Raw genomic sequence first — 27,066 nt, forward strand, 5'->3', positions numbered from 1 at the left:
CAGAACTATGGCAGGAAGGAGGTGAAAGTTGTTGACTATTTGAAGTCCCTAACACATTGGAACAAGAATATAAAATACAAAGGAAACATTATGCTTTCTGAGGAAAATAGAAATGTACTTCTCAAGTTCAAAAGAGTCAATGTGGATTTGTTACTATTTTATTAAAATCAAAGGAAGGGGACAATAAAAGGAAACATTTCATTAAACAATCAGGAGGAAAGATCAAAATTATTCCCACATTTTTATAAGAGCATTTTCATTCAGATACAGGTAGCAGTTACTCGTTACTAAATGGCGTCCTTTTCTTAGAAATATGGGTTTGAGGAAAACTATTAAAGGAATGATTAAACGACAGTGAGGCAAGCAGAGGTGTATTCTACCTGAATTGGAGGAGGAGTGGGTACAGTTTCTATCAATCCTGATAATAGTCTTCATAAACAAATGCCAGGGATTGCTCTGGGGACAACTCCTGGGAACTTGAACATCATTTGATTTAAAGTGAGGGCCTTGTTGGCCTTACTTTATCACCTAATCCTTTCATAAATGGGTCTGATACAACAGACTGTGGTAATCCTCCTTTTCCATGAGGAGTGGCTGCTTTTCTTCATGGAGCTGCTTTCTCTTGCGACGACGACACAATAGACGAGTGATCCCTCCCAGCACAACAGTGAGGACCGAGCCCACCACAGCAGCCCCAGTGAGCCATGGCCAGATTCGACTTGCTTGTTCTAAGTAGGGCCTTATGTAATCCTGAAAAATGTCCCGTTCTGAAACAGAAAGATATCCCATGTTTTGACTGTTGTCATCATTAGCTGCACCATCATCATCATCAACATCATTATCATTAACATCATCATCATTATCTTTGCAGAGTACTATGGAGTCAGATGCTTGGGGCTGAATGACAGCTCTGCCACTTATGAGCTGTAAGAGCTCAGAAAATTCACACTTAATACTCCTATGCCTTAGTTTCTTCATCAGGAGAACAGGAACATAACCCCACCTCATTGGAATGTTTTAAAATTGACTGATAATATCTAACCTATAAATTATTCAGTGTCTACAACCAAGTCAACTACCATAACTTTCAGATCTTTATTCTGATATTTGCTTCCACATTTCTAAATAACAGGCAAATATTACCATCTTTTAATTCATCAGGTTTCTATCTGGAGTTCTTCATACAGAAATAATAATTTTGTTCTCTTACAACTCCCTTTTTCTTTCCTCCGTCTTTTCAGTATAATAATTCATGATTTGGGGTCAAATCCACATCAAGGATTTTCATTGGTTTTAGTATATAAATATTCACAGTGGAAACAAAGATGGTGCTATGATTACATTTCTTTATATTATATTTTCTTGGGAGTTAGTAACTTGTATCCTTCTGTTTGATTTAAAAATACCATCACTACTTATAAGATACTCTAAGATACTCCATATTCATTTTGTATACAAAGAAAACCAGAGAGTGCATCTTGGGCTTCTTTTGCACCAAATTATGTCTATGTGACTCAAGTCTTGAACAAAAGCAATATGTGTAACTTTTCGGCAGTTTCCTTAAAAATAAGAAGCTATGTCTTCTCCTTTCTCCTTTTTGCTTATCTGGAATGCAGATCGTGTGTCCATGAGCCATCACGGACCATGTGGTCCAGATTAAACCCTAGGTGTTGTGGAATCACAAGAAAGAGGCAGCTCTGGTCCCTGAAATTGTGGAGCTGATATTCAACAACATACAAAGACTGCTGCTTGAGCAGTAAGTCAAGTAATATATTTAAGCCATTGATCTTTGAACCTGCATTTGCTCCCTATCCCTACCTTCCCGTCCTCACTGATGCAGAAATTTTAACCTTTTTTGTTTGTTTTGTTATTGTTGTTTTATAGATTTTGTTTATTTATTTGACAGAGAGAGACCGTGAGCAGGGAGATGGGGCAGAGGGAGAGAGAGAAGCATGCTCCTTGCTGAGCAAGAAGCCTGATGTGGGATTGGATCCCAGGACCCTGGGATCATGAGCTGAGCTGAAGGCAGATGCTTAACAGCCACCCAGGTATCCCTATAACATTTTATTATGAACTCTTTCCTTGGGTATAATTGCTCAGTACATAGGAGACCACTGACTCAAGGTGGGCCAATCAGAATCTTTACTCAGAAATCACTGTGCTGGAGTTGTCAGGTGGCTTGAGAGCTTATGACAGGCTTACATCTCAACTTGTGGAAGACAGGATGAACGCACTCCAAGAAATAGAGATGAGAGCTAGAGGAGAGAGAGGACAGAGGAACAGAGAAACAGAGAGATACAGAGAGAGAGAGAGAGAGAGAGAGAGAGAATGAATTAGGGCTTTTAGTTTCCTGGTTCCTGCTGTTCTTCAGTCTCAGCTGCATTTCTGCCTTTCCCAGAGTTTGAGTGTTCATTCCATCCTTGGATTTTTTTAAACCAATAAATTCCCCTTTTTAATATAATCTCATTCCTGTGGAGTTTCTGTCATTTGCATTTTTGAAAGTCCTAATTATTTTTAAAAGTTGATTTTATACCCACCACAATAGACAATAGAGTAATTAACTTACAAAATTTTGGAATTATAATTATATATGAACTCCGTATATAATCAAAATGAGATACACAAACCAATGAGAAAGGGAATATTTATCTAATAACCTATCTTGGAAAGCAGGGATAGCAACATGAAATAAAATTTAAAATGGAGGGGCGCCTGGGTGGCTTAGTGGGTTAAAGCCTCTGCCTTCAGCTCAGGGCATGATCCCAGGGTCCCAGGGTCAAATGAATAAATAAAGAAATAAATCTTTAAAGCTGTACACAACTTAAGGTTTTTTTTTTTAAAGATTTTATTTATTTATTTGACAGAGATCACAAGTAGGCAGAGAAGCAGGCAGAGAGAGAGAAGGGAGGAAGCAGGCTCCCTCCGAGCAGAGAGCCCAATGCGGGGCTCGATCCCAGGACCCTGGGATCATGACCTGAGCCGAAGGCAGAGGCTTTAACCCACTGAGCCACCCAGGCGCCCCCAACTTAAGGTCTTTTAAAAAAATTTTTTTAAATGGAAGTCACACTGTTGGCCATGAACTTGATAATGTTCTAAATGTTTTTTAATGAAGGATTATTCTTTTTTTTAATCAGGAGAATTTGTTACAAATGAATATCATAGTACTAAAGCCCAATATTCATTCAAAGGAGGTAAAAGTGAGCTTCTCTGGCTTATGTGGGGCTAAAGGGCTAAAACCCAGTTCATTTTTCCCATTATTTTTTCTTCTCTCCTTGACCCCATCTTTTTGCCGGCTGTTACTAAGTTACCTCTATAATTCCAAGAGCCCACTAAGCATAATTTGAACAATATTGCAATTTAGAGTTTCTCTTCACCAGTAAGGGATAACAACTTGCAAAGGATAAATATTACCAAATAAATTATACAAATGACTTATAACTTTGATATTTAAATCTAAACAATAAAAGTCAAAAAGCTAAAACTAAAAAGAAACATCAAAATGTTACTGTTTTCAATATATTTAAAATTAGTTTGAAAGAGTGACTACAAATGTCTGTCTTATTCTGCTAGTAGTTACTTCAATATATAAAATACATTTAAAATGTCTTGCAGAGGACAGAGAGGTTACATAAGAAATCTGATTTCCTCTGTTTCTGGCTCTGCTTAAACCCAAATCACAATTTCAAAATAATATTTCTACATCTATTCTGCTGTCCAGCTTCTCTTACAATTTCTCTACTTCAGTCCACTCCAAGTAGTCTCAATTTTTACTGTCACCAAGGGTCTTCTTTGAAACACTCTTTACATTTCTTAGTGGCTCCAAACCGAAATTCAGCCTTTCATTCTCAGCTATCAGCTATCCAAACAGTGCACCTTTAAATTCTTTCTTAATATCAGAATTTTTCTATCTTTACCCAAAGTTCCATTATTTCATGTCACCCTTTCTCTTCAGAATAATAGTTTATTCTGTTTGTCTTCTGCTCTATTGTGTTCGAATCACATGCTCATTGACTCACACAACAAATATATCAGTTAGTTTGGGACCATTATCATAACTTAATGAATTACAAATCTATAACTTAAAAGGTTTGCCTATAATATTTAAATGAGACAATGTATATATAGCTCTTGGTATAATACCTTAGCACTTAGAAAGCAATTTATAACTGTTACTAATTCTCATTATTCTATAGTAATTTCAATGATATTTCCATGGAACAAGCTTCCGATAAAAATTTCTCTCTCAAACCTGCTTTGATTACTTATTTAGTTCAACTTTCTTTTGTATTCTCAGACTCTCTGTTTCTTTGCTCCCTTGTGTCACTTGACACAATTGTCTATGTGTTAATAATTACTTATACGTATGTCTTTTCAGACTTGATCATAAATTCTTGAGAGCAAGTATTAGGTCTTATTTGTTTTATCTTTCATTCTTCTATTCATTCATTTGTCGATTCATTCATACAGTAAATGTTCCATGAGACACATGATATGCCAAGTGGTGGTCCTGGCACTGTAAGTGAAAAGACACATAAGCAGAGGTCCTGGCCTGAAGAAAACAATAACTGTAAAAAAAGACCAACAAGCATGCTAAGTATTTCAAGAGTAATGTTGCAATGATGAAAGTATGTAAAAAGATACAATGGAATCGTGGTGGTAAGACCTCTTATATCTGTCTGGGGAGTCAAGGAAGGCTTCCCAGAAGACTTTCTCACTGAGTAGAAGAATGAATAGAACTTGAGCATGTGATGTTGATGGCAAGCCATTCCAGGCAAAGGAAACCGGACCACCACCTGGCATGAATACATTAAAATAATTATTAATACATAGACAAGATTCTGTGTAGACAATCATAGCTATTGAACACATCTGTGAATGAGAGAAGCCCATCATCAAATCCCATCTGCAGAACGAGGCTCTCTAGTTACCATGATCATGTCTCCTCCTCTCATTTTTAACATCAAATATCAAGGTCTTTGGGAATATATTGGGTTTAGGAGGCTCTCAACAGAGCAGTACTATATAGAAAGCAGGAACACATTTACCAACAGCATTGAGGACACAAGCTTTCATTGCCAAAGCTTTTTGGTCTCACCTTGAATCAGTTATGCGTGCAACAAAATCACCTGCTGCTCAATTTTTAAAAGCATCACTAAATTCAATTATAAGAGAAATATTTGACAAATGCCAGACATCAGCTGCCTTTTATGGAAAACACTTAAGTAATTACAAAAATGAGTACCTGAATGATGAGTAACAAACTGCTTGAGAACTAAATTACATCAAAAAGTTTTTAGGGACTCTTTTTAGTAGGCTTAAAGTTTAGCAAGAAATAGGAATAAATTTTAAATTCCTTGAATGTGTATCAGAACCAATAGAATAATTCGTAAAAGGAAAATAGGCAATTATTGTTTTTAAAGTCAAACTTCTTAAAATTAATGGTGTAGATTCACAGTTTTATGAAAATTACCATCAATAGATAAAACATTTCAAATCCATTTTATTTTTTAAATATTTAACTAGAAATAATAACTACCATAAGGCCCTAATGGGACTCTTTGAGCCTCCACCCCCTCCTCCGTTTGGATGGGTTTTGTTGCCTTTTCAGTAAAAATTACCCATTTGGATACTAGAGAAGGAACCATGAGATAGAACATAGTGGACAAGACACATGGGGACTAAAGAGAACCCTCTCTACTGTGGAGTAAAGGGGGGGCGGGAATTATTCAGTATTGGCCACTTAGTACTTCTATGACTTAGAATTAGTCACTTAACCTTTCTGTTTTCAATTTACCTATAGAACAAAATCAAAATCACTTCACATTAGACTGTGAAGATTAGCAGAGATAGCAATTCATATGCTGATGTCTGTAATTTATTGCCTGTTAGTAACTGCAGGCCAGAACATCTTCTGAGTTTCAAGGCCATCAACCTGCCCCAGAGACATATTTGCCCTGATGTTTCCTATCACCATTTCACTGTGTAATTAGTGCAACTAGGAGAGTCCTCCATGTTTGGCCTTGCTCCTACTGTGCCTATCTCAATGAGCGTGTCACCATCCACCATCTTCATAGGACAGAGAGCTTATAGGCATCCCCGATATCTCCTTTTCTCATCTCATATATGAATCATTTTCCAAGTTCTGTACATTTTATATAAATTCAAAATAGTTCAAATTCTTTCATGCCTTCTGCCCTCTCCTGAGCACAACCACAGCCACCCACACTGTCTTCACCTCTCTCCTGGATGCCTGTAACAGCATCATCATGTCCTTCTCTGAAGATGCTTTACAGCTGCTACAGAATTTCCTATATGCTGCAGCAACAAGAAGGTTTTGCAAACTCAAACCATTTAGAATTTATCAATGACTTCTGTTATTTTAACAATGTAGCCAAAACCCATATTCAAGATCCCCTTTTCAACTAATTACTTCTTCCAGTCATACTGCTGTCCTCTGAAATATCACTTCATTGACCCCTAGAGGTAGGTATGTCCCTAAACAAAGAAGTCATTAGGTACATAGTTGTTTAACGTCTTTATCTACCATTACAGTGCAAACCCTGTGAAGATAGACTATGTTGTTTACCACTGTATCCATTCTAAGACAATGCTTGGTTAGGTAGTTATTAAATACATGTATATAGAAAGAATAAATAAATCATAATACCACCTAGAAAATACATAGCATGATAGAAGACTTGAAATATGTTAAAAATACATATCTAAAGATGACCTGGGTATTAAAAGGGGTGACATATTAATAACAAGCTTTACTTATATTGGTTAAGAGATACCACACTTCATGGTCAATATCACATGTACTCAAACTGATTCACCCAATGATACTGGATGTCATTTGATACTTAAACTAGAGAAACTTGCAGAATGTCAAGTCTAATCTTGTGGGACTATACTCATGATGGACAGGGGAAATTTTAAATATAAAAAATTACTATGTAACTCTAGTAAGGCGTGATTAAACATGGCTATATATATGCATAAGATGATTTACTATCTGAGAGTTTGACAAATGGATAAACAGGGTCAGAATTTAGCCAGAAGGAACAATATGTTTAAAAGCATGTGCCCATGAAAGATTTTGGCATGTTTTGGAGATCATAAAATCCTAAGTGGTAAATCTCTGAAAAGCCATTCCCAATTTGATCCTTTCCCTCCCTTTCAGAAGGGGAAACATGTTACTTGAGACTGCCACTTTTTTGAGTTCCCTTACAATATGACTGCACTTTGCAAAATCCCCTGTTCTCAGTGATCTCAAGGTTTTCAAAAAACTGATATCCAATGCTAGCCATTTTCATATTCCTTCCACTGGCTATGATTTTCAGATAAAACAAAACAGGTTAATGAAACCCATGTTTGTTGAGCTAAGGGTCCCCCAAAGGGCAGGTAAATTTTGACAAAATACACGTTCTCTTGTTGGCCCTACACTGTGGTTCTGCTGTGCCACATACTAACTTGATGGCCCAGGACTCCTTATTTGCATTCTTTAAGCCTCTGTTTTCTCACCTAAAAAAGGAAAAAAGGAATAATAGTGCCTCATTCATATATAATAGTTATGAAGATTAAAGGAAATAATGCACAGGGCACTCCTAGAGGAGTTCCATTCACATAAAAAATACTCAATATGTGTTAGTTATTATAACGGGATTCCATTTCTCTCCACAGGGAAATTTTCCATTACTTCTACTACTCAAATAGGAGAACTTAGCATTGCATAATTACACTGTACACTTTCCACCTCTATTTTTCTTGGTATTCTCTTCATTTATAATATTCTCTGCTCTTTTCTATCTGCTACTTGCCTGCTCATCCTTCAAGGTGTTGTCTTTCTAGGCTGAATTATTCAGAAGTTATTGCTTTCTCCCCAGTGCTCCTTTCGGATTTTTGTTTATGACTCTTTTGCTGCACTAAACACAGCCTGATGGTTTGTACTTTCTTGTACAATTGTCTGGCTTACACACTGAACTTGGAGCTGCTTGAGGTTTGGAACTATGTCAGTCGTTTATGTCTTTAAAATCTAGCATGAGGACGATCTCCCTGATATGAGGGAGAGGAGATGCAACATGGGGGGTTAAGGGGGTAGGAGAAGAGTAAATGAAGCAAGATGGGATTGGGAGGGAGACAAACCATAAGTGACTCTTAATCTCACAAAACAAACTGAGGGTTGCTGGGGGGAGGGGGGTTGGGGGGTGGGGTTATGGACATTGGGGAGGGTATGTGCTATGGTGAGTGCTGTGAAGTGTGTAAACCTGGCGATTCACAGACCTGTACCCCTGGGGAAAAAATATATGTTTATAAAAAATAAAATTAAAAAAAAAATCTAGCATGAGGGTTGGAAGTTGGTAAATGTCATTAATTTGTTTAATTTACTTCTCTTGTTTTTATGACTTATCATTTTTATGAATTATCAATGAATTTAATGAAATGTCAATGTTTATTGAATACCTCTTACCTACAAGCCATATATTGTTTTATTGTTTTTGGTTGTTGACCCTCTTGTGTTAGAGTAGAAGCATAATGTAGTGAATTGAAGAGAGGGCCTTGTGGTACTGATATCTGGCTCCTCTATATACTGGTGTCTGCTATTGGGAAAATCACTAAAATTCTCATAGTATTAGTGCCCTCACCTATTTCTGGAGATAATAATATTTATCTAATATATGATTTATTAATAACACATGTATAAGATCTGCATGTAGCAAGCTCTTGGGTGGGGGAAGGCATTGTTAACTGTTCCTCATGTATTAAGATATTGACATATTTCTACTCAGGGAGATTATTTGAAGCCTGCATATAATTATAATCTTAGAGTTTTATGTTATTACTTTAATTATAGTCATAACAATTATCATAATAGTTTCTTGGTAACCCTAGGAGAAAGTTCCCAAAGATAACTCTAAACCTGCTGGATGTCTATCTTGTACCACACCATATTGGACTCTTTAATATATCATATTCATTTAATTATAACAATATCTTGGTGCGCCTAGGTAGGTCAGTCGGTTAAGCATTTGCCTTCAGCTCAGGTGTGATCCCAGGTTTCTGGGATCAAGCCCTGCATCAGGATCCCAGCTCAGTGGGAAGCCTGCCTCTCCCTCTCCATCTGGCTCTCCCCCAGCTCATGTTCTCTCTCGCTCTCAAATAAATAAATAAGGTCTTTAAAAAACTGTCACAGTATCTCTTTGTGCTATTCTGATCCCAATATTTTCGGTTAAAAAACTGAGATTCATGGCGTTGAAGCAAAATTTCCAAGGTCACTTAATGGTCAGCTGATAGTCATGCCTTAAACTCACCTTTTTTTTTTTTTCCTGATTTTAATTCTAGCGTTCTTTTCGTGGTTGCCATATACAAAATGCCCTATATTAAGCAGATTGGATGTGAATTTAAAGATCCTTGCAACTTAGTTCATGTAATAATAAATTAGTGAAAAATTAAGTGTTGTAATGTGCTTTCCCAATTTAAAGGCTTTGGGGATAACATTATAAACATGTAAGGCTAGGTACTTTCTCAAAAGAAGCTGGTCACACTAGATTCACTAATTCATATGAAAGAAATTAAACTTTACCTGATTCTTGTAGGTTGCTATAATCATAGCCCAGATCTCTGGATGAAATAAAAAAATCACCATTCCTATACAGAGGTATAAAAGGAACCATGTAGGATTCCCGGTTGTGTCCAATGGGTGCATTGGCTTCTGGATAAACTTCTTGAAGAGGATGGTGCCTTCGGAGCCACTGTTCAAAAATACTGTAGAGGAAAGGATTATTCAGACTCAGAAACATGTTATCTATAAAATATTTAGAATTCTTGGAGTAAAATAATTAGGCATATCTTAAAATCCCAAGACATGGCAAAATCCCAGATATATTTTTCATGCTTTGAAAATATTTTGTAAAGCACTAGCTCATACTGTCAGGCCCTGATGAAGCTCACTCATTTGAAAGAAATGTGAGAGGATAACTTTGGAAAGGGAATTTCTTAGGTAAGTGAATCTACGTGACAAGTTTAGACCTTTCAGAAAGCTTCAAAGCAAGGATAATTATTGGTTGAGTGACAGCTGGGTTGAAATTGTAAATTAAATATGTTTCTTGTCTCAAAGAAAGTTAGCCCAAAGAAAGAACACATAAAACTAAGTTAGAATCAGTTCTGGAATTTGGTCATTTTTTGGGTCACAGTAGGTAATTTTCAATTATTTCAACCAACTTGCCGTGTTTTGTGAAGAGTATGCTTAATGAAACTTGGGGAGAGAAAGAGCTCTCCTCCAACAACGGAGACTAAATATACTTGGACTGGTTTCCCAACTTCCCCTGAAACTAGAATATGGCCATACGATCAATTCTCAGTCAGTCAGATATACCTATGAAGCCTTTGAAACAGATATAGTGACACACAGAAACAAGAATGATGGAAAACTATTCTGGTCGTGGGCAAAAACAGTTGCAATAACTTATGGGGGATTGCAAGACTGGAAGAACAAGGCAATATCCAGTGTTTTATAGCATGGTTTTAGCAGATTTCATGGTTGTCACCCTCCTCCTCCCTTGTCCCCACCTGTTTCTGAACCTCATTCTCCATGATTTCCTGACCTATTCAGTATCATTTTAGTAAAGACTTTTTCTGTTAATTAGCCAGAGTTAGTATCTCTTGTATGCAATTAAAAATTCTGACTGGAACAAAAGGTAAACAATTAAGGGACAGAAACTATTGAGTAAGAATACTCAAGCTATAGAAGAATTTATATTGTGTCACTAAAAATGTGAGAAAGAAAAAGATTTTGTATTATCAGGTCATTTAACAGATGCTATATGATATAGCTATGTCATACATATATGTGTGTATGTCTGTGTGTGTATATATATGTATTTATATATACAACATTTAACATAGATCTGAGGTCAGAGAACTCCCCTTGAGCCTAGCTCTGTGTATGACTCTAAGCAAATCACTGAAATTCTTGGAGATCTAGCCTCCTCATCCTTAAATGAAAGCAATAGTATCTGTCCTATTTCCAAAGGGATTATCCAATGTGCTAATATTTGTGAAAGTGCTAATAAATATTGTTACTCTGCTATAAAATTTATTCCAGGAGATAAAATGTACATGCATAGCCCAAGCGATGGTGCCTATAAAGGAAAGTGATAAAGCTTCAAACAAACAAGCAAATTTGAAAAAGCATTATGAAGTACAATAAAGAAGATAACAACGATGCTGGATGGCAGCATGGTGATCATGTTTTCCGTGATGGAGAACAATTCTATTTGCTTAGAGAATCTGGACTTCAAAAACCCATCGTGCTTAAAGTTGACATTTATTCATTTATTTATTTACTTGATTTATGTTCAGTTAGCCAGCATATAGTACATCATTAGTTTTTGACATAGTGTTCAACAATTCATTAGTTGCGTATAACACCCAGTGCTCATTGCAACATCATCTGGTTACCCCACTCCCTTTTGTAACCCACAGTTTGTTTCCCAGAAAATTGGCTTTTATCCCAGAAAATTGGCTTTTAATTGTGAATTAATTGTAGGATCAGAAGGCCACTGATAAGTCCTGAAAATGTGGCCCATAAATTCTAAATAGCTCAATTATTAAATATGTTTATTGAGTTCTTATTATATGTCAAATTTTGGAGAAACACAAGCTTGCATAAAACCCTGAGTTCCATGGGTTGTGACAAAGGATATTTGTAAAATTTCTTAACCTGTTTGATTTTCCTTTTCCTCACCTATGAAGTGGGAATAATATTTCTGGATTAATTAGTATAATATAAGTAAGGTGTATATTTAAGTACTTGACAAATCTAAGTGGAAACAGTCATCATCCACATTCCCTTCTTCCTCTTCTCACTCCTCACTACTAATGTTATCCTGGAAGAATGTTACAAGTGGCAAGAGAGAAGAGACATACTGTTATAGAAATGCCAAAGCCATGTATATTTGAGATGGTTCTTCTCCTTCTTCTTCTTCTTTTTTAATTAGGTAAATATTTATTTTTTAATTTTTTTAGAAGGAGAGTATAAGCTGTGATGGAAGGGGTGAGGAGCAGAGGGACAGGGAGAGAGAGAATCTTAAGGAGACACCATGTCCAGTGCAAAGCCCAATGCAAAGCTCGATCTCACAACCGTGAGATCATGAGTTGGATGCTTAACTGACTGAGCTACCCAGGTACCCCTTTGAGCAGGGTCTTTTTAAGAAGGGTTATGATTCTCACCAGCAGGAATGAGAAAGAAGATTCAAAAAGTTTGGTTTTTCTGTGTGTGCCTTACTAACTGGCCTAACAAACCCTACATTCTATTCAGGTCCTAAAATTTTACTAATTAGCTTTTTTGTTTTAACTTCTGCAGGTTTTTTCTTTTGATAAAAGCATTACTTGTTTATTACATGCAATCCAGAAAATGTAAATGAGCAGAAATGAGAGAAGAATTCATGTAATCATTTCATATTTCTGTTCCATCTAGTTTATAAAATATGCATAATAACACTACATATATTTTAACAAAAAAGAGAATTGTATTGTAGATAATGTTTTAAAGGCTATTTTATTTGTATTATGCAATATTTAATATTTAAAAAATATTTAAACATGCTTAAACAATGTTTACCAGCTTTTCAATTGGCAAATCTAATTTTTTTAAATGAGAAGAAGGCTCTCTGATAAAATTAATCTCCCACCCCCACCTCTACTAAACTTTGATTTAGAAACAGCCTACTGTTTCTAAACAAGCTACCAGATAAGGGTTTGAGGCAAAAATTGTGCCTTCTGTCAATTGAGAAAAATTACTACTGTAGTTCAACTTATAAATAATTTTTTTTTCTGCCAAGAAACAAAAATTCTTTACCTAGATAAGACAAGGACATCAATTCTTAGCACCAAAAGATTTAATGGATAAAACCATTAATGTGCTCACCCACCTTATCAACCTTTTAAAATGAAGGTATTAATCTTGATTAAATTCTTTATCGGTGGTTCTCATCCTCAGTTAATTTCATCAAACCATGTCTAAAATGACTCACATTGGAATACTGATGCTTAACTTAAATAATCACACTGACATTTTGGCAAGAACTTATTACCAAAGATTTATATAAACTGTATCCAGACAGTTTTCTGGAATTAGGAAAATGTAAAGATGATTGCAGATGCAAATAGGAAGGAATGTGTTTTAGATATAAAAGTAATGCAAGACATCTGGTTTCAAGTCTGATATATAAGAATTCTGGACACTCTCATCCTTACAGCAAGAAAAGGCTAGACAAATGGAAAATCAACAACTTTTCTTGGATCATGAGAGAATGAGGTCACAGGACAAAGGCTCACCTACTCCCCTCAAAACTGCAGAGATAAATACATCCAGGGGAACACAGCTGAGACTTGCTCACCAGGAACAGAAGCAGCTGTATCCATAAACTGGTAGAGATACCTGAACATTTTGATGAATGGTTGGAGACCGAGTATGGCCTAATAGTGGTAGTGAGAAACTCCTGGGAGCCATAGCGTAAGGGGAACTCCCAAGCATTTGGGGATTTTAACTCCAGGAACTCTACCAGGTTTTCATGATGAAGACTGGTGAAAAATCCTTTCCTGGGAGGGAGAGAGAGACCATTATGAAGTAAGTCCCCAGACTTCTCCATAACAAACCTCTTTTATTCAAAGGAAATAAATTTCCAGAGTCTTATCCCAACTAGGGGAAGGGGATTCCAGATTTTCTGTCTCACTTAAGAGAAAATAAAGCATAGGGCACTTTGGTCAGAACTTCAAGGAAACAAATTGGGACTGCTGTAACCAAACATGTAGGAGGGAGAGGGTTAAAAAAAAAAAAGTTATACAATTGAAGAAACAGTCATGAGGGTCACAGCCCCAAGACATTGGCCAAGTAAAAGACTGAAATTTAATATTTTAGGACACACACACCCCCCCCACCTTGATATCAAAAGAACTCCAGTATAATGATAGGGATTGCAAGTGAAAGAGCTACAAGATAGGGTGCCTGGGTGGCTCAGTCGTTAAACACCTACCTTTGGCTCAGATCATGATCCCGGAGTCCTGGGATCAAGCCCCACATCGAGCTCCTTAGCTCAGCAGAGAGCCTGTTTCTTCCTCTCTCTCTGCTCCTCCCCCTGCCCATGCTAGCTCTATCTCCATCTCGCTCTCTCTCTCTCTCTCTCTAATAAATGAAATCTTAAAAAAAAACAACAACAGCTACAAGGCAGACAGTCCAAAGACTAGTATACAAGAAAGCCCAAAGCCAAGAGTGAAGACTAAGACTGACCTAGGAAAATTTGAAGCCTCCAGCACCTACAGCTACAAAAATCACTAAACACAGCCCAACTTCTTGCCAATTAACATAAATCCTTACATTAAAGGCCTAGCTACCTCAGTTCCTACTACTCAATAAAATATATCTGATTTTAAAGAACAAATCACATGGCATACCAAAAGGCAAGAAAAAGTCTGGAGACAAAGCAATCAAAGCAAAGTAAACACTAACTCAGATATGTGATAGATATTGGAATTATCAGACAGGGAATTTAAATAGTTGTGAATAATATGTTAAGGGCTCTCACAGAAAAAGTAAATAACATGCAAGAGCAGATTGGCAGTGAAGCAGATTGGTAGAAAGGCTCTAAGAAAGACTCAGAGAAAATGCTGGAAATCAAAAACACTGTAGCAGAAATGAAGAATGCCTTTGATGGGCTCATCAGTTGACACAGCTTAGAAAAGAATGAGTAAGCTTGGAGATAGAAACTTCCCAAACCAGAATGCAAGGAAAGAAAGAATGGGGAAAAATAAATCAAGAACTGTGGGATAATTTCAAAAGAGGGTAACATATGTGTAATTGGAATAACAGAAGGAGAAGAAAAAGTGAACAGAGCAGAAGAAATATTCTCCAATAAAAGGACCCTGAGGTATCCACTAAAACCACTCCCTATGTCCAAACCTGGAACAACCTGAGCCACAGAATAAATAAAGTAGTAATAGATTATCACCTAAAATGTAAAATAAATATAGAGGAGTCCTCGCTGATATAAAGTAATGAATACATAAATAAATAAATGGGGGGAATACATAAGTCTGCCATGCAGAATTTTAAATAATTATGTAGATACTCCAAATACTTAATGCAGGTGGTATATAACTCTGCACATAGTGACTTCCTTCCAAAGAGTATTAGGGAGGAGCAGTAGAGTCATTTAACAGTTTGAGAAACCTGACCAAACCCATCTCTGCCAGGTGATGAAGGTTAACATCAATAATCTTATGTTATGTTGATAGCCCGCAGCCTTGATATGATGTGAAGAGAATGGTGCTTACCTCTGTCATCTTCCTACCCAAAACACATAACTCCAGTCTAAACATGAGAGCAACACCAGGCAAATCCCAATAGGGAGTCCTTCTACAAAAATCTGAGCAGTATTCCTCAAAACTGTCAAGGACATCCAAAACAAGGGAAGTCTGAAAACCTTTCACAGCCAAGAAGAGCCTAAGGGACATGATGATTATATGTAATGTGGTGTCCTGCTTGGGATCCTGCAAAAGATGTTAAATAACTACTAAGTAATCTTAATAAAGTCTGAGCTTTGGTTAATAACAGATCAGTATTATTTCAATAACCGTGACAAATGTTCCATACTAATGTTAAGACATTAATAATAGGGGAAATTAGAGCTGATGTATATGGGAACTTGGTTCTCTCTTGGCAACATTTTTTGTAACTAGAAAACTATTCTTCAATAAGAGTATATTATTATTATTATTTTAAAGAACAACTAACAAGAAAGCCTTGATGTAGGTGGATATTTAGGAACTGATTTTCTTTACCTCCACCACCACCATGACAAAAAAGTAACATACCCCTGTATAACAGAACAAGTTTTCATTTATTCATCTATTTTAGAGACAATGAATATGTACATTCTGAGCATCTATAACAAGCTGTCTCTGTGCAAGGGAATGTTCCCCAAGTTACCTTTGGTGAAGTTTCCTGTCCTTGGGGTACTTAAAGTCTAGGGGTGGAGACAGATACTAACCAGTAATTTCAAACCGGCAAATACTGTGCAAGAAAGCAACGTGGTAAGAAGATGTGATGGGGAGACTTCATTTCATCTGCAGCCTCTTGGAAAGTCTCTGATAGTGTGTTAAACCCAGAGCTAAAGAAGGCACATTTAGATAAATGGTGAAAGAACATTTCTGAAGACTCAGAATTTGCAAAGGGCATTTGATGAGAAGTACATAGCAAGTCCAAGGAATTAAATGACGATGGGTCAATGGAAAGCAGGGACAAAATAGTTTAAGATCAGGCTAGAGAGTTAAGTGGGACCCCAAGCATGAAGTGCAGCATAAGGCATGTGAGAAATATTTGTATTTTTCCGAAGAGCAACATGGAGTCACTGTCTCTGGGGTGGTAAGTGATAATTTTTAAAGAACTGATATGATGATTATTTTTAAAGGATTGCACAGATTGCACTGTGGAGAGGGGCTGAAGGATAGTAAGGGATCCTTTACTATACTTTACAGGGAGCAAGGAATGAAGAAATCACTGAGGAAGCAAGGTCTAGGCAAAAAGATGGTGTGTGACTGTTCAATCAGCACAACTGAAGGATGAGGTGGCATAAAAACTCCAGGTTTTCTGGCTTATACTGTAGGACAAAATATTTTTATTCCCCAAAATGTAAACAACTGGAGAGGAAGGGTGACATGAGGAAAGGATATTAATATTCTGATTTTTGATGTGTTGTGTGCTTGAAGATACTGTAGAACTATCCCAATGGGAATGTCAGGTGGGGAGCTAGATGTTTGGGTCTGGATTTTAGAGCAAGATTTATTCCAGAAATATAAATGGAGAAGCCATCAGCCTGTTAATAAATGAAGCTATGAGAGTAGTGAGACAATGAAAAGATAAGAGAATCGAGGATTAGTTTTCTCAGGTTTCATCTTTCTGGAAGGCCAATACAGATGCAGTGATCATCACATTGCTTGGAGACCCACTGCCTGGGATACCGACAGGCAGCCAGTCAAAATTCTGGTCTAGTAGGAGGAACAAATTCACCCAGTCTGCAGTACTATGTTATGGTAGCCCTAGCAAAAGTAACACATCATAGTACTTACCTAAAGCAATTCTTATAAGTATTAAATGTGTTAATGTATGTAAAACTACCTAGAATAATGTACAGAATAGGATAAGTATTGTTGTTATATTAAAACTATAATTAGCTTGTTTTTGAATTTTCCTTTCATAGGATTTCCTTAAAATTTATTTTCTACCACACCTTCTGTTCCTTCAAGGCTTAGATCAAATGCCAAGTCTATGAAAATATCAATCAAAGTTACTGTTCCTCTCCTTTGATTATTGCATTTGTCATGTTGTAATCATTTGATTATGTGTCACTCTAATAGTGTATGCGGGAGCTCACTGAGAGCAATGATGTTGTCTTATTGATCATGGTTCACTAAACATCCCTCTTACTGCATACACAATAAGTGGGCCGGGTTCATGTACTTTGAAGATATGTGAAATTTAGTGGGAGTTGTAGAGTTTTCTTGGGAGAGCACACAAATTTTTACTAAATTCTCAAAGAGAATGTGAATTAAATACATTAAGGTATCATTTAGTGGTTAGATAACAGATCTGAGAAAAAGAAGAATCCAAGAGATGCTGATGGCTTTGAGTTGGATATCTCTGTAGATAGTGCTATTCACTGATCCACGACAGTTAGCACAGTGCCTAGCATGTAATAACCATTGGGTTAGGTGCTGGGAATATAAAGTCAAATGGAGAACTGTTTCATCCTCAGGAGAGCTGCCGTGTGATTAGTCACTCAGCTTGGTATGGTATGAGTTCCATGGGAGAAGAAGGGCCATTAACATCTTAGGAGAACAAAGAATGAAGAGATACCATCTGATTCAGAAGGGCATGGATGATGTATTAGAGTTCCCCTGAAAAACAGGACCAGTGGGGTATATGCATGTTTCTGTGCTTACAGAGAGACACACAGAGAAAAATATAGAGAGAGGAAGAGAAAGTAACAGAGAAATCCAGAGAGAGAGAGTCTCATATGATTGTAGAACTTGGCAAATCCAAAATCTGCTAAATAGGCAGGCAGACTGCAGACCAAGGCAAGACACACAGTTAAAATCAAAAGGCAGTCTGCTAGCATGATTCATTCTCACTTGGGGAGGTTCATTTTTTTCCTATGAAGAGCTTCAGCTGATTAAATGAGATCTACCCACATTATGGAGGGTAATCTGCTTTAGTCAAAGTCTACCAATTGAAATATTAATAGCATCTTTAAAAACACCTTCACAGAAACATCTAGAATAATGTTTGACCAAATGCCTGGGTACCATGGCCTAGCTAAGTTGACACATAAAATTAACCATCACGGTGGTGTTGAGTAAGACACCCTATTTTAGGTGACACTCATACCAACTCTTGAAAAATGAATAGCACAAGTCTGGGCAAAGTAATAAATGGGAAAAGGCAGTCTAGGAAAGAATAAAGCACAAGCATGAAGAAATGGAGGTATGCTTTTGGGGCCCAGCAAGCAGTTCAAAGGGCTGGAAGGAAGGATGTATGTGGATACATACAACTAAACCAAAACTATATAGGGTCTTTTTCCATATTAAGAAAGGTAAGAAGTTTGAAAATTATTTGGCATCCATTAGCATGGTAAATTGTTTTCCACCACCTCACTTTAAATCTGGAGGTGTTTTGGGGTCTAAAACGAGTTTCTTACAGACAACATGTCAATTTATTCATTCTGATACCCTGTGTCTTTTGGTGGGGAATTTAGCCCATTTACATTCAGGGTAACTATGGAAAGATATGAATTTAGTACCATTGTATTGTCTATAAGGTGACTGTTACTGTATATTGTCTCTGTTCCTTTCTGTTACTTTTAGGCTCTCTTTTTGCTTAGAGGACCCCTTTCAATATTTCCTGTAGGGCTGGTTTAGTGTTTGCAAATACTTTTAGTTTTTGTCCTGGAAGCTTTTTATCTCTCCTTCTGTTTTCAATGGCAGCCTAGCTGGATAGAGTATTCTTGGCTGCATATTTTTCTTGTTTAGTGCTCTGAACATATCATTCCAGTCCTTTCTGTTCTGCCAGGTCTCTGAAGATAGGTCTGCTGCCAATCTAATGTTCCTACCATGGTATGTTACAGACCTCTTGTCCCAAGCTACTTAGGATTGTCTTTTTGTTACTGAGACTTGCAAGTTTTACTACTAGATGACAGGGTGTTGACCTATTTTTATTGATTTTGAGGGGAGTTCTCTGTGCCTCCTGGATTTTGATGCTTGTTCCCTTCCCCAAATTAGGGAAGTTCTCTGCTATACTTTGCACCAGTATACCTTCTGTCCCCCTCTCTCTTTCTTCTTCTTCTTGGATTCCAATTATTCTAATATTGTTTCATCTTATGGTATCACTTATCTTTCGAATTCTCCCCTCATGGTCCAGTAGTTGTTTAGCTCTCTCTTTCTCAGCTTCTTTATTCTCCATCATTTGGTCTTATATATCACTGATTCTCTTTTCTGCCTCATTTATCCTAGCAGTAAGACCCTCCATTTTTTATTGCACCTCATTTATAGCTTTTTAAATTTCAACTTAATTAGATTTTAGTTCTTTTATTTCTCCAGAAATGGATTTTATTTCTCCAGAAAGGGATTCTCTAGTATCTTCCATGCTTTTTTTGAGCCCAGCACCTTGATAATTGTCATTCTGAACTCCAGTTCTGACATCTTACTAATATCTGTATTGATTAGGTCTCTAGCCATCAGTATTGTCTCAGTCTGAAAATTATTTGGAAATCTATGAGAAGACTTTGGAGGGTTTTAAGCAAGGAATTGACATAACCATATTTAATGACTATATAATTAAATAAATCAACAGCTGAATATGCAGACCCAAAGGGAGTAACCAGACAATGGATACAAAACTTATTTATCCTGAGACCCCCTGCAAAAACTTGGAGCCTCTCTCTGGGTTTGAAATGAACAGTTCCCTGAAGTTCCTTTTCTTCACACACCTGCCTAATGATAGAACTCATTTATGGAATATTTGGAAATTTTTACTGAAAAGTAACTTATTTAAAAGAAATGGACACTTTAAGAGCATCGATTGTCAGGGATAAGTAACTGCAAATGATAAGCCTGTTCCACAGCTAAAAAATTCAACCAGGGCCCACCTCAATTGACTATAATTTTAAATATATGCTCTACGAATTCTTAGCTTAGTTAGGGAAAGGGCAGACAAGTGTTTGGGGAATGGGTAAAGGAGTGAAAACCAGATTAAAATAACTTAAGCTAATGATGAAACTTGAAGGAATTTTAGGATAAGGACTAAAATGTCAGTGATAATGAACCAAAAAGAACCAAAAACCTAGAAGCCTATGAAAAGCAGTTTCAGAGTTGTATTTTTCCTTTTCCATAAACACTTAAGGGTGTCATTAGGTGGCAAGACACCCTGCCATGAGTTGTTTTGAAAGAGGAGTAAAAGCAAGCTGCCATGCTCCCTGTGGGACTCTAATGTGCATCCAGGACCGAGAATCATTGTGTTAGGCAGAAGTTACACTCAAGCGAGTCCGGCTGCACTCACAGACCACATCTGCTCAGAGCAGTCCATGAGAATATCCATAAGGGCCAGTCCTCCCAGACAACGTTTTTTTGTAAATGGGGCAGGCTTTTCATCTGGATTTCAACAGATATTACTGAATGACCTCCAGATTCTTAGTGTTCTTCCCAGGGAAATGGTGATAATACAGCTTCCCTTGCCCCCTTCATTAAATTGCCCATTTATTCATTAAATATTCTTATACCCACTTCATGTCAAAATCAAGGGACAGGTCAGAATGATTCTTATCCTCATGGATCTTTACTCAATTTTGTGATAAAAAGATACATAAAATATCAAAGCAAGGTTCATGATGCTCTTGGAAGCATGTGTATAAATCCTATGGGGCTGCAACAGGAGCAACTAATTATTGGGAGTCAAGGAAAGCTTTTCATAGCAGGGATGGTATTTAAACTGAGGAGTAGATTACCCTGGAGGATTTGCATTCAAACTAGTGATCCACAGGGAGCCTGGACACCGATGTAATTGAAAACTGAATTTTTTTTTTTTTTTTTTTTTTTTGGCATGTGGGAGTAGAATGTAGAGTGGTGCAGGATTAATAGGGAGTGAGACCAGAAAGTTGAGAAGGGTCAGATTGTGAAAGGTCTATACACAGTACAGGGGAAGGGGGATGTAGTCTGGATTGATCCTGAGAGTTAATTTGCCACCTAAGTACTTTAGATAAGGAGTGACCGTGATTGAATTTGAATTTCAGAAATATGATTACAGTTGCTATTTGTATTGTTATATACTATATTAAATAATAATAAACCAACACGTACAATTTCCATCTACGGGAGATCATGATGTATCAGTAGACCAATAATGATAAGACAACTTCTACATATGCAGACAAATAAGACTTTTCTTAAGATAGCTATGCTGCCCCATTCCTTACAAAATTTCTCTTCATTTAACATAAACTTCTCCATTACTTTCTACTATTCCTCATTATAGTGATGCTTCCGAGGCTCCTAAAATAGTGACAAACAATTAGTTTGGTAATCGTTCCCATTTATTAAGTAGTTAGATATGTGGTACTATGCTGGGGATTTTGACATCCATTATATTGTTTCTCCAACAGTACTGCAAGAGAGGTATTAGTAGCAGTGAGCTTATGCAACACTACGTGCCAGATGCTGCTGAAAGTTCTCACGTAGGAACTCATTTAAGTCACCAAACAGTCCCGTGGGGAGTGTTTGATTATCCCTGTTTCACATTTGGGAAAACTGAAGCCCAAAGAGGGTAAGACTCGTGCTCAAGGTTACACAGCTGGTATAGTGGAAGGTGGCAAAACAGGGATTCAAAACCAGGGCATCTCACTGCAGTACCTGTCCTTAGCCTTGGCAAAGTATCACCTCACTGCAGTGTTTGCGTGAAAACACACCACAGACCAAACAAACAGACCAAAAACAGGAGTCTAAATGACTTCCTTCAATTCATTTAGTTAATAAACGGAACAGCAGAAATCAAACTCTGGTTTGCTGCGCTGGGCACTTTCCGTGATAACAAGTGCTTCCAACTGCATGTTTTGTAAACAGAGCGAGCGTGCATGATTTGCCCATTTTCTCATTTAGCCAGGAAAAGAAAAATAGTGCGAAAGAGCTTGTGAGTAGAAAAACCAGTGGCATGTTGTATGAGAAATGAAAGCTTACTCCACTCACTGCTATATCCATAAAAGGTAAAGTATGCACCTGTGAGTGCTTGGCACCCAATAAATATTTGATAAGTAACTGGTCTAGAATCTGTCCCATGGGAGGGAGAATGTATTATATACATACATATTTTTAAAAACATATTTAACAGATAGTTATTGAGTATCTACCTACATAGGCAAGTATAGGAAGTGTATGGTAAAGTGCAAGATAAAATGTCTCAAATGAGAGTCTTTCCCTTAAGCAACTTTTAGTGAGAAAAGTTACTTATACCATATATATATATATATATATATATATATATATATATATATATATATATGGTATTTTTACTTTAGCCGAAGCTCTAGGACCTGTATCTAATGTGGAAAGCTGTCTTTAGGTATCATGCAGTAAAAGTCATCATTTATGGCAAGAACAGTAAAACAAGTTCAAGGTGTGCATACTTAGTATAAGCACCGTTTCACTGACCTGGCATTGTTATCATGAGCACCAGATGACACACTGTGGTTTCCAATGTTCTCTCTAAATTGGGCTTTTAATACCATGTCTCTAGGCCCTAGGGATCAACTTTCGATGTGATGTTAGCAGTCTTACTACTTTTCCCCAATCGTGATTGATTTTACCTGCTTCTGAGGGTTCACCACACATCTATTACCCGCACAGATGGAGAACTCCTTTATTTGTACTGAAAGCTCTTTTCTCCAGACAAAAGGATATTACTACCATTTTGGCATCTGGCCCTTCAGATGTACTTCTAATGCTTTCAGCCTCACAAAGAATTGGTATTGTTTCAAAGAAATTCAGAGAAGTTATGGAATTATTTCTTCACGTAACAGCCTATCTCCTAGCCTAAAAAGCCTTGCATTCTTGGCTGCACAAAGGCTATAATTCCATTAGTCAGTTTTCGCCAGTCTGCCATGAAATAGAATATCTTTTATTTTCCTTGTAGGTTCTAGGAGCCCTCGTTAATAAAAATCACTATGAATCTCATTCTTTTTTTTTTTAAGATTTTATTTATTTATTTGACAGACGGAGATTACAAGTAGGCAGAGAGGCAGGCAGAGAGAGGGGGGAAGCAGGCTCCCGACCGAGGAGAGAGTCCAATGCGGGGCTCGATCCCAGGACCCCGGGATCATGACCTGAACCGAAGGCAGAGGCTTTAACCCACTGAGCCACCGGGGTGCCCCTGAATCTCATTTTTTACCTTGGATCACTAATAGAACAGGTGCCCACTCATGAAAACAAAAAGTTGTGCGTGAGAAGATGTATGAGGAAGTGTTGCCCAGGAAGGATTTTTTTGTTGTTGTTGGAGAGGCGAGGCAAGGGACTGACAAAACATATGAGGTAGCTAAGTAACTAGGTCCTATACTAACACTGTAAGAAAAACCAAAGTTAATGTCTATAAATGAAACAAGAAAGCAAAGAAGGTCACAAATGTTTGAACACCAGGAATGCCATCTGGCAGAAGAAAAATTCAATATGAGCTCAAATGCTTCTTTCCAGTGAACAGCAAATATTCTATGCATGCCTAAGAATATTTATGATGTATAATTACAGAAACATATGGAACACAAATACACAAAAATTTATGAAGCAATAATAGTAATATCATTGGAAATTTAGATGAAAAAAATTATATTGTGTGCAAGTCTAGCCTAATGAACAAAGAAGATAATGTAAGACATCCTTCAGAAAGCAAATTCAACTGGCGTTGACAACCCAACATCTTAATCACAACAAATGATTCCGACTGCTGGAAGGATGGAGCTCATGAAAAGATAGATCAAGGGCTGAAAAAAAAAAAAAAGATTTTCTGTGTATATTTCTCTAAAGTAGTTGTTATATACCCATCTAACCCCTTTTATTTTTTTTTCTGTAGCCAAATATCTTTATTTACCACAATTTCTAATTCTCTTTTCTATTCCTCTAGCCTTCTATTCCAATTGACAAATGTATTTCTTTTTTAAAAATTTTATTTAAATTCAATTAGCCAACATATAGCACATCATTAGTTTTTGATGTAGGCTTAGTGATTCATCAGTTGCTTATAACACCCAGTGCTGATCACATCACTTGCCCTCCTTAATGTCCATCACTCAGTTACCCCACCCCCCCACTACCTCCCCTCCAGCAACCCTCAGTTTCTTTCCCAGAGTCAAAAGTCTGTCATGGTTTGTGACAAATGTATTTCTTGCAAAGATTACTGATTCTGAGTGTCACCAATCTTGTAAAAAATGTAAATTGCCACTTTAGGCAAAGGAGAAATCTATTATTCTGCTTGTGTTGGGTCTTTGTTACGGGAAGAGAGTGAACACAAAGAATCCCTGTCTTCTGTGCTAAGGAATGATCTCTTAAGAGAAGAGACACTAGAGACCCCTTCTGAAAACAATGACTAACAAGGTAGAAATCCAAAGGAGCAAATACAGACCATCTTGAGATAAGTTGGAGATGTACAAGGGTTTATGACAGTGAGAACTTTGGAATCTCTACAAATGTCCCAAATTGTTATTACTTATTACCTGTTTCCCCCCCAAGTGATTAGGAGTAAAATTCATGAAATGAGAAGGATGCTCTTAAGGAACTTCAAGGGAAATGGAACCATGGAGATCATTTCAATCCATAACCGTGTGGCAGAGAGAGAGGAATTCTGAAGGACAGGATGGACATGGCAGCCATATTTGCCAACTCTTCCTTGGTCCCAGCTGACAATCCCTCTCTCTTCTTTTCAAAAGCAGAGGAATGAATGTCCTGTTTGAAGTCTTTCCTTCAACTGCCTATACACTCCTAGACAGGGAGGATTAGTAATTTCATTTATCTTTCATGTCCTGTGTTCTTAGGATTTCCTTGTTTCCTTCTGAAAGTTGAGCTTGTCTGTGTCAGTGAGGCTTTACAGTTTCTCTTTGTGTCCAAAACATTTGAGAATCTCTAGCTATTAAGAAAATATTACTAGACATAATCATTTAAAAATACAAGAGTTTCTCAGAGATTTGATTACCTTATTTTTAAAAAAATATTTTATTTATTTATTTGACAGAGAGAGATCACAAGTAGGAGAGGCAGGCAGAGAGAGAGGGGGGGGGTAAGCAGGCTCCCTGCTGAGCAGAGAACCTGATGTGGGGCTTGATCCCAGGACCCTGAGATCATGACCTGAGCTGAAGGCAGAGGTTTAACCCACTGAGCCACCCAGGTGCCCTGGGATCTCCACTTCTTGAGGGGCAGTGCAAGAAGCTCTCTGTGGACCTGGTTCACCAATCAAACATAAGTCATGAAAATCATGAAAAACAACCCCAACAATTTAAAATTCCCAGAACATTTCATGAGGTCATATAAAAAAAAAATCAAGAAGCATTTATTCAAGAAACTTTCCTATTTTATAACTGGAAGTTTTAACCTCCTAAACCCCTTTACCTGCTTAGCCCAGCCTCCTACCAGCCCCCTCCCCTCTGGTAACCACCAGTTTGGTCTCTGTATTTAGGAGTCTGCTTTTGGTTTTTTATTTGTTTGTTCATTTGTTTTGTTTTATAGATTCCCCATATAAGTGAAATCAAATGGCATTTGTCTTTATCTGACTTATTTCACTTAGCATAAAACCCTCTGGCATTTGAATCATGACCCTTTTACTTCTCATTTGACAGAGATTGGTTTGAATCTATAGATTATTTTGAGAAGTGTTGACATTTTAACAAGTCTTCCAGTTCATGAAAGCGGTGTCTTTCCATTTAAATGGATTTTCTTGAATTTCATTCAAGTTTTGTAGTTTCCAGTGTACAAGTCTTGTGCTTCTTTGTTTAAATTTATTCCTAAGCATTCTATTTTTTCTGATGCTACAGCAAATGGAATTATTTTCTTAATTTCATTTTCAGACTGCTTATTGCTAGTTATAGCAATACAATCTTCTAAAATAGATTTATTTATTTACTTATTTATTTATATACTTATTTTTGAGAGAGAGAGAAAGCATGGGGAGGGAGAAAGAGAGGAGAAAGAGAGAAATAGATTCCCCGTTGAGCACAGAGCCCAGTGATGCAGGGCTTAATCTCAGGACTCTGAGATCATGACCTAGGCAGAAATTGAGCCAGATGTTTAACCGACTGAGCCACCCAGGTACCCCGAGATAAAATATATTTTTATATATTGATTTTATATCCTGCAAATTTGCAGAACTTCTTTCATTACTTTACCCCCACTTTTGGTGTGGGGGGTAGATTCTTTAGGGTTTTCTTTATATAAGACCATGTCATCTGCACCTAGAGATGGTTTTACTTCCTTTCCAGTTTGGACAATTTTTATTCTTTTTCTTACCTTATGGCCCTGGCTGAAACCTTCAGTATGATGCTAAATAGAAGTGGCAAAGGCAAACAAACCTATATTGTTCCTAAACTTAGGGGAAATGATTTCAGTTTTTAACTGTTAAGTGTGATGCTATTTCTTCTCATAGATGTTCTTTATCAAATTGAGAAAGTTTCCTTTTATTCCTAGTTTTGTAAGTTATTCTTTTATGAAAGAGTGTCTGCTTTTACTGCATCTATTGAAATTATTCTGTTTCATTATATTAATATGGTATATTACATTGATTGATTGTAATATGTTGAACTAACCTTGCATCTTTGGAAAAAATACCACTTGGCTGTGGTCTAAACCTGGACTCAATTTTCCAGTATTTTATTGAAGATATTTTCATTTCTATAAAGGACTTAATTCTGCAGTTTTCTCTTCTGTGATTGCTTTGTCCAGCTTCACTATCAGGGTAATACTGGCCTCATAGAATAAGTTAGGAAATGC

The 27,066-nt window shown here is 37.0% G+C and overlaps 1 protein-coding gene across 2 annotated transcripts in view; it reads right to left on the reverse strand.

The window, feature by feature from the left end:
• Nucleotides 1–482: 482 nt before the first annotated feature.
• TYR (tyrosinase) overlaps nucleotides 483–27,066 on the reverse strand; it is a 134,794-nt gene continuing 108,210 nt past the window's right edge. For both annotated transcript variants that reach the window (XM_032852841.1, XM_032852840.1), the window contains 2 exons: nucleotides 9,584–9,765; nucleotides 483–767 (listed from right to left, as the gene is read on the reverse strand). In XM_032852841.1, coding sequence (XP_032708732.1) covers nucleotides 538–767; nucleotides 9,584–9,765 — 412 coding nt within the window. In that variant the 3' untranslated portion in view covers nucleotides 483–537. The remainder of the gene's footprint in view (nucleotides 768–9,583; nucleotides 9,766–27,066) is intronic.

Source organism: Lontra canadensis, unplaced genomic scaffold (genome assembly GCF_010015895.1).
Source record: "Lontra canadensis isolate GAN:19392208 unplaced genomic scaffold, GSC_riverotter_1.0 scaffold7, whole genome shotgun sequence".
NCBI classification, from domain to species: Eukaryota; Metazoa; Chordata; class Mammalia; order Carnivora; family Mustelidae; genus Lontra; species Lontra canadensis.